The sequence below is a fragment of the Polyergus mexicanus genome, unplaced genomic scaffold (genome assembly GCF_030449975.1).
Source record: "Polyergus mexicanus isolate NDT 795.1 unplaced genomic scaffold, iyPolMexi1.0 SCAF_1, whole genome shotgun sequence".
NCBI lineage: Eukaryota > Metazoa > Arthropoda > Insecta > Hymenoptera > Formicidae > Polyergus > Polyergus mexicanus.
Window position 1 is genome coordinate 12,477,220 of NW_027223321.1, and position 12,934 is coordinate 12,490,153.

General features: G+C 35.3%; 1 protein-coding gene across 3 annotated transcripts in view; it reads right to left on the minus strand.

The window, feature by feature from the left end:
• The window catches only part of LOC138935683 (uncharacterized), a 133,379-nt gene that overhangs the window by 59,904 nt on the left and 60,541 nt on the right, over positions 1–12,934 (minus strand). The window contains exon 2 of one of the 3 annotated variants that reach the window (XM_070300466.1): positions 1,438–1,532. The exons of the other annotated variants lie outside the window; for them this stretch is intronic. Within the exon in view, the coding sequence (XP_070156567.1) occupies positions 1,438–1,469 (32 nt within the window). The 5' untranslated portion in view covers positions 1,470–1,532. The remainder of the gene's footprint in view (positions 1–1,437; positions 1,533–12,934) is intronic. 3 annotated transcript variants of the gene reach the window in all.

Genomic DNA, 12,934 nt, shown 5'->3' on the forward strand with positions numbered 1-12,934 from the left:
AGCGTTTACATTCGTAGAATTATAACAGTTGGCAAGAAGGAAAGGAAGGATAAAAATGACTCGGAAAGTTTTTATTTTTATATTAAAAACTCGCTGCGCCGACTCTTGTTTCGATTCGCATCGACTTATTCTCCTAACTGCAATCGCCAGGAAGCGATTAGTCTCATACCCGATCATTATACTTTCTCTGAAGCGCGAGTTTTCATCTCTAATCCCATTCAGCCTACAATTCACCTTAATTATGTTTAATTGTCGTATATTACATTCAGTTTTGGAGTTCATTACTCTCTCCATTTTCTTATCGCTTGTTTGTTAAAACGACATAACGAGCACTGAATGTATCAACTTCAAACCGTTTCGGTACTTTTAAAGAAAAGAGAGTTTTGCGCTCGTTTTATTTATTCATCTAAAATTGCAGTATATTTATTATATTTGTATTACAAAACACACAATTCTCACCAGCATAACGAATTATATTAATTATGCGCAAGATTAATATATTCCTTCCTCGCCTCATTACACACAAACGCACAAATATTACTTCTCGATTCTTCTTTTATCGACAAATAATTCAGATAAAAGAAAAAGAAAAAAAAACTTTGATCTCATGTAATTTTGACGAAGAAAGATCCATAGTCCAAACACGTATTCCCTCATTAAAATACAGATCGCACCGGTCTTAAATGGAATATCCCGTTCGATCGATGTTAAACGCGAACATAAATCGGCGTGGAGAAGAGCGCGGAATCGCGAGGTGCCCGCCGATTTTACGATTCTAATCAGTGCGGCGTGTCGGAAATATACGATCGCCGATCTGAAAGGGAAATCGAGCATACGACACGCTTCAAACGGATTACCCGGACGATCGGCCAGCGGTTTTGCCTCATCGTGATCTGAAACCGCGAGCGGCGTGCCGCTCTTACTCGACGAATTTCTACTTTTATTTATGACAGCAAATTGCTCTTAATGTCTCGTATAGCGAGCGAGCAAAAGAGCACCCAAGTGCCTTGTCTCGTGCCTGAATAATATACTTGATCGGCGATCGAGAATCAATCGTGAAATGCCGGTTGGATATTCGAATATAACATAAATATTCGATATAATATTTGAATATCGTTTCAGTGAAATTGCATAATAATTAGAGGAAAGATAGATTCTTATTTGCAGAATTTACAAAAGAATCAAGAATTAAAATAATGTCAAATTAAATAAATTCCATTAATATATTAATTAATATATTAAAAGTTTAGGAAATCTTTACGAATATAATCAAATTTTTTTGAAAAAATTATTTTCTATTGAGAAAAATTTATTTTTGCTAAACATCTCTTTGCTAAAAAATTGTTCTTATAAATATATATCTAATTGTGATTTAGAAAATTAATACGAGAGATAGAAAATAAAATTTTAAAAAATATATATATATCTCTGTATTACCGTTTTGCGTCAAAAAGGTGCTGATGAAACATTAGAACTGCGTTGTCATGATGATCCAAATTAACTTTCTTTTTCTTTCTAGATTATAGTCTTACCTGTAATATAAATAAGGAAAAGAATTAGTTATCTTCAATTAGTACTAATTGATTGGATGTTAAATAAACACTCGTTTTCCTTTCTTTTCATCACTTTGATATTCCATATGTTTGTCTTTGCTTGTAATGTTTGTAATGATTCTAAAGAAATTCAATCAATGTGTTTGTTGTCATCCATTATAAGAGTAATCCGATTAGTCGAATACGATACAACATAATAAGCGGTGCAACGTAATAAGCTCGCTAGGCCAGAAGAACTTTTCGCAGAGAAGAGGGAGAGTGCGACAGAGGGAAATAAATTTTCCTATAAATAAAAATAGTAGAATAATCTCACATAATCAGCGTCATATTAAAGTAGATGCGTAATGCGATACTAAAATACTTTCGAGTAAACTCGTGTGGCGAGGTTTCCGGCAAGATATAGATATTCGTTGACAAGACAATTGCCTACAAACGTTGATTTCTTTACATACTGAAATGAGAGCGCGATATAAAGGATACCGCGATCTTTCACACACAGAGAAACGTGCGGCGCAAAAATCGAGAAGGAGCAGAAGCAGAGCTAAAGGCTTAGAGGCGGCCGCCTGGCGGCGGTATTATTTTATCATTCGGTAGAAACGCGAGTCGCGACGCTCGCGCGACCGCCGGCACAGAGAGTGCAGCTATTTATATAAAACCAGATCCCAGCACAATAGCAACTTTCTACTCCTACACGGGAAGCGGTGGGGTCGGCGAGCGTGTGGTCGCGCGCGCTTACACGCCGCGGATGTGGCGTGCACGCGCGCTCTCACAAGCCGTGTAACGTATGTACGTACTCGCGGAAAGACGCGCCGAAAAATGCTCCAAAACTCTCAAGTATCCGTCTGATGTGTTGCATAATTTCTTCTTTTTTTCTTTCTTATAAAAGTAGAACGTGTCTCGCCGATCTCGTTATTTTAATTTTCATCCTCTATTGCACGTAACGTAATAATAAGTCTCTTAAGTTTCGTACTACTTGTATGTATAATACTACTCTAATAAATGTTTTTTTTTCAACTACAGTTATCAGAATTAAAATTGTGAATCAAGTCATATTGTATCTAAAATGGTTTCATACATATACAATATGAAACTGTGAATTTTCAAAAAAGTGATTTGTTCAAAAATTATTTAAATTAATTAGGCGACCAAGTACTGTAAAGTTATATTGATGTATTCTCAATTTACATAATTATTACTGAAAACACGCACATTCGAGAAAATCGATATATTAATTTAGAAGAAACCTATGCCGCGTATAATATCGTTTTTTATACATCCTCATTTGTGGAATAAAATTATATGTCAGAATAAAAACGCATCTCCCTCTTCGCGAAACGCCTCGATATTCTGCGAGGGAACAAAGCTCATTATTAAAGAGACGGGCTCATTATTAAAGAGTCGGAAAGCTTCATGTCGAAGGGGGATCGACACGCCCCGATGTTTCCTCTTGGCAGATCGTGCTAATCGCTATTATTTTATTTAGCCTGCTAACTGGCAATTACATTGCTTCACGCAGCGAACAAGACACGTATCCACGCAGATTTGTTTCGTGACAAACACGCGTGTTCAACGGCACAAAAACGCGAAAAAAGATTCTCATTCGGCAAAATACAAGTTTTATCTTTACGAGACAGAAAAACACAAATGCGCGTGATAAAAGATTTATATATATTACACAATATATAAATCAAAAGAGGATTGGTTATGTCGAAATATAGATATTCATATGTAAATTCTCCCAATATTTTAATTCAAATTTCTTTCTTAAAATTATTTATTATATCCTACACGCGCGCGATGCATTTAAAAAATCAATTCTATCTCTATTATTCGCAATATAACCATCTCTATTTCAAGGGAAATCAAATTATATTAAAAGCATGCATATCTCTTCTCTTTTTTTCTTTTACATACATATATAAAATAATAATAATGCAATAATAAAATAACAAAACCCTAGCCTTATTTATAATTTTTGTAATGTGTTAAAAATTTTATAAATATTTAATGTAAAAAAAAACCTATATTATAAATTTCAATTATTTTTCAATATTTGCAAGAGAATAGCTTTAAAAAAAAAAAAAAAAAAAAAAACCCACACCGTTCGATATTTTCACGTTATCATGATAGCTATCAATTGAAATGTACAAAGGGCTATCTAACGATATACAAAAAGGGTAAGTTTTTTTTTTCCATGTTATGTACTGCGTGTGTTGTTTTGCGGAAAAAACGAACTGCCCTTTATCGTAAACGCATATTGATGTTACGCGTGTAACGCACGAAATCATGAACGTAAAAATAGAGTTCGCGGCCAGGCCGAAGGCGGCGCGAAACGTGATTCACGCGATCGAAGACACGCGATTTCGAATCCCGGGTGTGATAAGCGCGCACGCATTCTTTCGTGGCTACGAGAATATCTAAAAACCATCGAGCCGAGTTCGATGATAATGCGCGATGGTTCGACTTAAACAGCCGTGTTGCCACACAGCCACAATATCTCAATCCATTAAACAGAAATTCCCGTTAAGTGATAAAGCTTTGCATAATCTCACGGGATTATAAACGTTATACGTATTATGTAACATCGCCAGAATTCCCCCTTTAATTCCACTTTTCAGAAGAAAAATGCGTGAGAAACTGAGGGCTTCTATCTAATACAAAATAAATCTTTTAACACAAGTAAAAATATTGAGATACCTATAATTTTGCAATTGTATATAATTGAAAATTTATATATGCGACATATGTAATTTGATCTTCAGCAGAGTGAATAGACGATGAGATGGATTTTACTTTATTGAAATATTGTAGTTTTTAAGAATTATAGTAAAATTGAATGTTAAAAAGATTGTCAAAAAACAGCCAGACAACGATTAAATATTCACTAACGAAAAATCTTTAAATTGATCCGAATAATTCGTAGTTGATAATGATGCAAAGGGAACCGAGGACACATTATACATAACACGCCATGACGACGAATAACATCAGCCATAAATCGCGACGACGAACAGTGCACGCTTGAAGATCGCATACATAAATCGGACGAAGTCGTATAAATCTAATTTCGCAACGATATTTTCAGAATACAATTGTATAAAGATATCTTCCGCGAGGATGCGCCATACTGTTGAAGTTACAATTTTTCCCATGTAATTTCATCACAAATGATTATACGAAGAATGTGCAAATAATCCGTAATGGCATTGTTCTTTATTTGAATAACAAAGTGTAATCGTATTTCGGTAGAAATCATGCGCAATCGAATCTCCAAACATCTTTTATTCTCATAAAAATATTTCTTAAAAAATAAGATTATCCAAGATCAAATAGAGTTTATATCGTAAAATATAATTTTTGATGTGATATAATTTATTTTAATACATTTTTCTTAAATCTTTAAAAATAATCTTTCTACAAAAAAGTTTAAAAAAATCTATGACAAGAGATTCGTAAAAAAAAAAAAAAAAAGACACTTGGAATTTAAACAAAATTGTGCTCAATTAATTAAGTTGACATAATGACGATATCGCTCTACGCGACGAAGTACCATATGATCATTAATTACGCTATATTGATCGTCAGAAAAAGCTTTTCGCATCGCTCGCAATTTTCAATATTTAAAAAAAAATTTTCAGTTTTCTTAGAACGTTTCTCACCAGCTGTTGCGTTAAAATAGAGCGTAAACAGATCGTGCCGCGCGGAACTCGTTAGCGCGTTAACGCGACGACGTTAACTAGACTCTCTTCGAAGGATGCGGAGAAGTCTCATCGGAGGAGAGTCGCACGTGTCACGATGACCACGTATCGTTCATTATTGCGAGGGTGATTACGCCCGTTCCCACGAAATAGAACCGTGTCTCAAAGGAATTTCAAGCGCAACTGTCACGAATGTCGAGATTTGAGATTCTCCGTGTCTATATAATACGAGGATTATATATTATTGACTCTTTCAAAAATAATTTCGATCTATCACAGTGCTTGAAATTGATGACCTAAGTCGAATAAATTTCGATTTTGATATTGTAGTCATCGATTTTCACGTATCTATTAATGACAATAAAAAATCAGTTCTAATTAGCGTAATACGTATTAGTCGCATTGAATACCGATCCACATACCGATCCATCTTCTTAACAAAGAAATTTATTATTAGATTCCTCGATGGAGGTTACGCAAATGTCTAGCTGAAATTTGTCAGTCGACGGGAAATCTTAACATTCGTGTGATTTAGCCACGTGAAATGTAGTCACTTATCGTTAGAAGTTTCGTCCCGAAGGTGTGGATTGGAATTAGCCGCGAAATATTCAAAATAATTCGTTTGTATAACTGAAAATAATCGTAGATTTCGTAATAATAATAAAACTATAAGAATAGGATGAAAATAAAAAGATAAAAATGTGATTATCAAAAATAATAAAACCAAAATACGTAATATTGTTATAACGTAGTTAAATCCTTTTCATAATACATATTCGCGTGGTGAAAATTAATCAGTCGATTTGTTGCAGCGCGATAATGCAACGGCACCGAGTGTCCCGTCCTTTCGACGCCATAAATTCTCCATTGAAACACCGTGCGTGAAAGACCGTTAATTTATAATCCGCGCGAAACATCGCAGCGGAGCCATCAAAGCCTTGCGGAAGCGGGGTGTGCGAAATAATTTGCAATATCGCCGCGTGGTGATTGCGTTCGCTTAAAGGCTCTATCTAACTAGGAAGAGAGAGCATTGTGTGTGTGTGTGTGTGTGTATATGTGCGCGCTTGTATCACCATAGATGCGTCTCTACGCATTTACTCCCCCGAATATGACTCGAAGAGAAGAGAACGCGATCTTTTCTCTCCTCTCTTCTCGATTCGTCGGTTTAACGTTATGACGGTCGCCCTTTGTCGGCGCCCGACATATCAGATTTTACCGTAACAGTCGACCTAGAATATCGGCACCGAGAGAACACAGATCGGCCAAAGGTATGTCGATAATGCCGCTAATAATTTAGAGTTCACGTATACGATCTGGTATACACGTGTACGTACAAAAAATTATATAGTCTATCGACGGTAAATGTTTTATCTAAAATATGCACGGCACACGTATGAAATTTTAAGTTATATATTAATGTATGACTATATTAAAATATATAATTTATATATAAATATATTATATTAATATTAATATATAATATATAATAAATATATTATATATTAAATTTTATTATACGATAGAATGACAAATAATTCCGAAACCTTGCGAAACCATCTTCCGCAATATTATAAGCCTGTGCTCTACTTTTATTTAATCATCATTATTTATGGTCTCTTATCTTGCGAAAGAATACGCCAATGGTTTTGACCAAGCATACTTAAAATCGAAGACACATAAAATAAGCCAGTAATCAAACTTAATAGCCAATCTTATTTTATCCTATTAATTTTCACGATTCTAGGATCACAACGACCAATCCTCCAGCAGCACGATACTCGCGTAACCGTAATTAAATAAACGTATAATTATACATCGTCGTTATTATCTGAAAAGTACACGTTATAGCTGAACAAATGTTCGAAGCTAGTAATGTTCGCGAGAGAATGGTACTCGTAAATTTCGCAAGTTTATTAACTCAATTACGTCCTGCGGTGACGCGAGAAATGTAATGTTCTTCAGCGACGAATCTATAACGCGGCAGGTGGTTGAGGTAGATATTATTGTTACGCGAAACGATGACGAAACAATACACCGAACTCGGGCTAAATATGGTCCTTTAGGCCGACTAAAGCGCGTGCGATCGTAAAACTCGACTCTCGGTCGAAACTCGTTATTGCCGAGCTAAACATCGCTCGTTCTCCATTAGCTCGTCCTTTATTTTTCCATTCGAACGGTCGACGGGACGAGCGAATCAATGCCAAGCCGAAAGAGACGAGAATAAGATTCTATCCCCGATAAGATGCCATCGCGCACGTCATCACGAAATTACCGATGAATTTATAAGCCACTTTTAGAAGGTACATATCAATTTTACGATGTTAGAAGATAACGCCATTGATCCTAGCTTCGAAGCTCCTAGCTTGGATATATGCTAAGGTCGTTTAGGAAGCGAACGACTAACAATAAGTCTAACATCTCTTTAAAATCGTTTCGCGTGTAAAATTTATTGTAGATTTTTTTTTTTTCTAAAAAAAATCCGGTTATTTTTTTAATTGAAGAAAATCAGGTTTATTGATTTACGTACATGTTAAAAAAAAAAAAACTAAATTTTTCTATCTAAAATATGATTTAAGTATTATGTATAAATGATGGAAAAATTTTATGTCATTCGTATACAACGGATTTTATTACAAAATAATTTTTTAAGAGAAATATTTTTCACACATTAAGCTTTTGTCAATGTTAATTAACCGTATATTGTAACGGTAATTTCTTGATCACTCCTGTGCAATACGATATTGAAAGCACACAATATGTCAATGAAAGATACATTATCGAGTCGCAACTTCTAGTCCTACGGTCATCCTTGTACAATAGTCGTATAGTTGTATCGCTAATGCCCGTATTTCGAAGACGTTCGAAAACATACGATATCGGAGAGAAGTTCGTACACAAATGTCGGTAATGAGAACCATGTAAAACGGATTTCAACGAAACTTGAGCAAGTACAGTGAAAGTGCGCGGGGGTGAGATCGAAATTATTGGAGCATCGGAGAGCTATTAATGTCAATTTTACGATTCTATGAATATTTATTCACGAATAATCGTGGAAAATCAAGATCGAACTTCATTCTTATACCTAACTCTGCCTTTAAATATGAACAATATATTAATTATTCCATACAATTAAGCGAGAAGAAAATCTTGACGTTTTTTTTAAATTTGTCCTAGCAAAAAAATATTCTTGTTTAATTATAATACTTCAAATATATTATATTACGTGACTTCCGAACTAATACTCCTCAATGTTTTATTTCGTTCGAATTTCTTACTGCTATCGATACAAGAAGGAAAAATGTTTTCGAATGGGAGAGATACTTGTTCTTCGAGTAACTCGACACAAAGATGAGTTGAGGTAGATAGTTTTACGGGAGACATAAAAAACCGCGGAAAAAAAAATTTTATACACGCGTCTCCTCGTGCGTCCGTCTTATAATAAACGCGCGAGGAGGGAAGTCGCGCCAAGGGGAGGATAAGAAACACAAAACGCCGTAATGCTGTTGAGGCGAAAGACCGAACAGGCGTGCAACACGCCTGTAATAACATTCTTTATGCGCGCCTTTCACGAGATGGGAACGCCAGGATAATTCTAGAGCAGAAGAATGAACACCTGCTACCGCATCTTCTCCAAGAGAGAGAGAGAGAGAGAGAGAGAGAGAGAGCAACACCCATTCACGGTTCTTCGTTTTCATTCAGCGTTTCTTTTGACTTCGCGGTGTACGTAATTTCTCTCAGGCTTACGCGATTCCGCGTAGGGGGACGCGCGTAACCAAGTAATTAACCCTACGTCGGCTACCTAACGCATGTACGAGTAACGAATAAACAATCTCGCGATAATAGCAGGAAACTTCTAATCCCGGGTTACTGCCAATCATCACGTTTTTTAATATTATTTGTAATTGTAATGATAAAAAAATATATTAGATAAGAATTTATACGTTACTATAAAAACTATGCAACCATTATTGCGGTGCAATTATAATCTATCCATATCACACTGATCAAAAGGTTTGGTTTTATAAGATACGTAAAGTTTTTATAAAAGTTGCCTCTTTTTTTTTTTTTTTTTTTTGCTTTTTTATCTGATCCTCTAATCAACTGAAATCAATTGTTGCTTGAGAAAAATATCGTAATCGTCATTTTTTACAAGTTTTCAATTTTTTCCATTTATATCTTTATAATTAAAATTCCACTTAAAATTCTATTAAAATAAATTCTAGCTAAAATTTAACTAAAGAAGTTGCAGTTTCGTTGATCTCTTAACTCTATAAAGATTAATTTTTTAAAAATTCTTCTTCAATTGTTTATAACTTGAAAATTATTGACAACCTCGTTAAGGAAAAATCGTCTCAAAATAAAAGAATCTGTTAGTAAAAGACACTCGGTAATTTTGAGACATCCCATATTGCTAAATTTTAAAATAATCTTTTTAAAACGGTTCATAAAACAAAATATAAGCGTGATTTATATTAAATCATAAATATTCGCATGCAGCGAACTGCGTCGTAATCGGTAATCGCGAATTAAGGAATTCGTTTGGATAGCGTATTCGCGTCGATACGATTGTGGTAATTAACCGCGGCTCGATCGACGTGCGCGATAATGAGAAAAGTTCTAAACACGTTCTCATATACAAGCTCGCGAGTACGATTTAGTTGGAGGGACGAAACTGACGGTTTCACGATAAAAATTAAATGCCTCGTGTTGAATAATGACACTAATGTGGCACAACAATTCGATCATAACGGTAGGATAACGTAACGATGATAGTTGTGGAAAATTATACCGGTCCCGGTATGCAATTAAAGCGTTACTTTATAATACATAACACGCGAGTTCCTCTACTCGCCCATAAAAGGAAACCCGTTCTGTAGACTTAATTTTCATCCGGGGCACTTTGTTTCCGGTTTGGTAACCTCCTGAAGAACTGCGTAACACACAGCCGCCGCGATTTTTGCTCCTACATACGTACACAGTGAAATATTAAAATTAAAGTTCTTGTTCTCGTAGCGAGAATTTGTTACGCTAAATGATCTTTGTAATAAGCAGTATATTTTATATTAAACGTAAACTCATTCTACGCTTATATATTGTACATAAAAAAGCGCTTATTTCAACCACGTATAAATGAGTTACCGTAATGATAAAATGAACAGATACAATCCAAAAAATTCTTCAACCAAGCGATAAATGATATCGATATTCGCTTTTAATTTTGTTCATGAAAATAATATAGTTTCAATGATAATAGTTTCGATGAAATTTCGGCGTAATTACTCGCTCAATTGCCGTTGTGGTAATTCTTGTTCGCTGTAACGTAAAATCGAAATTCATAGCACAGACGACCGACATCAAAGGTCGAACGAGCGACGGTTTCATATTGTATAACCGATTATTCTAGGTAAACAAAAATGCATTATGTTAATATTCCGCACGTAATTAAGTTTCTACGCTACGTGTAACCACGTGAAACGCAATGGCTAATTTTGAGATTGGTCAGCCAATGTGCAAGCGACAACTTCGTAACTTAATTGGTCGCTCGCTAATTGACCGTCCGAACTTTTCACTTACGGCGAAAGTAATGTTCGATTGCGTGAAATAATTAGAAAATATCTGTATAATAATAAATTTAATAGAGAGAACCTACAAAACACATTGGACGTTTTCAAATAAATGAGATACTGAATTTAATACACGTATAACCTCCATTTTTTAACATTGTCTTTTATTTAATAAATATGTAGCAATTAAAATCTGTGCATTTCGTATTAGAGTAAAATTCAAAGTTTGCTAAATAAAACTAAAATTTCACTTTAATGTCGAATTATGTAACCAAATCTCATAAGTCACATTATTCTTAAAAAGAAGTTCAATCTTGTTATTAAGAAATAAAATCCAACTACTTTCCTTCTTAGTTTTAAAGCTTAATTAGTTATAAATTTGCTACATTCATCATCATCATCATCATTATCATCGGGAGAGGAAGCGAGAAAGAGGGAGAGAGAGAGGGGGGGGGGAATGCATATATAATTTACATTCTCGATACTAATACTTTGTAATTTGTTCCGATAAATAATGGGAGCACAATCACGCGCGATCGTAATCTAATATTTGTTAGTATATAACGGTTTTGTTGATTGAGTAATATAATCTGTCGTGTATTTCAATTATTGATTAGTCGAAACATTTGCATCATACGCGTACGTTCGATAGTGATTGCAACTACGCGCACATCAGCGTTTTAGATTAATAGCGTTTTCAACTTTAATTATCATCGATTTACACGAGTAAATAGTCGGTCGAAACGTATTTCAAAATTTATGAATCGGAGATAATATAATTAGAAAAATTTTAAAATAAAGTGCAAGAGACACGCGTCAAAAATACTGCAACGCTTTTCGCATTTAACACGTTTTTAATTAACTATACAAATTCGTATGAAAATTAAATCTGATTATTCTCGGAGCAATACAGGTTGCTACCATTGGAAACGCTGTTCATAGTACAAATTAACCATTTCTCTGCCAAAAAAAACTTCCCCCCTCCCCCCCCCCTCTCTCTTTCTCTCCCTTTCATTATCAATTTCGCAAGCATTTTTCTATGTACAATATATTCGTTTAATCCTTTGTCGGTTTTTTACCGCGATAATTAAGAACAGTACGTTCTCCTCTTCTGGTTTACGAAATGAGACTCCGAAAGAAACAAACGGTCACCCGCTGTCGGTCTCTAATAGAGTATCGCAGAACCGCGCGTATTGTCGCGGAGCGACAATCTGTCTCCGCAATTTTCCTTTTTCGACGACAGACGGGTAATTAAATCCGTCGTTGTCAGCGAAATTACAGCGGGAGATTCCCCGGTTTCGTTTCTGCTCTCGCGTGACCGTCGCACAATGAAGCAAGAAGAGACACCGCCCGTCCTGGTTTCCAGCATTCGGCTTCCGCCTCGGAATCTTCATCGAGGCATTCTTGTCGATCGAGTGTACGTACATAAAAGGGAACACGGCCTCGGTTCTTTTCTCCGTCTCCATAAGCTCCGGCGATTGTCTGTGCGCTTTGTGAAATCACTCGTATCGCGAAGGAAATTCATTCGCCTCCGCTTCAATATACGTTTCAATCGCTTTGTAAAGAGCGGCCGGCAATTCTCGTTATTAACATGTCTCGGTCAAAGAAGGCTCAAAATTGCTTAAACGATTTTTAAAGTTACAAGTTTGGAAATTTCTTTTTGACATTTCCTATCTTAGAAGCGGATTTATTAATCTCCGGTAATCGAGGCGAGCGAATTTAATAAAATTATGTATCGATCTATGTGAAATAATAGAGTATCATTCAAAACGTAAGAATATTTGAGATGCGATACAACAAAATAGGACGTAAAATTTCTCTCATAGCTTCAGCAATTAATGTGTCCAATAAAATTATATAGTCATTGTGAGAAATAAAATCAGCATATACTTATCACAAGTAAGACGCCTCGTGATGGAAGATACAAAAGCGGGCGATCATTTAGAAATTCTTCACTCACGCCAATCAATCATCTAGATGAGAAGAACTTTGGCAGAGTCGATTCCTAACACGGCTCGATCTATCAGCTATTAATATTTCCTAAATATTTATGAAAACGGAGAGAAAAAAAAAGGAGAAAGAGAGAGAGAAAAAATGATGCCTATGCGAATGGTGGATG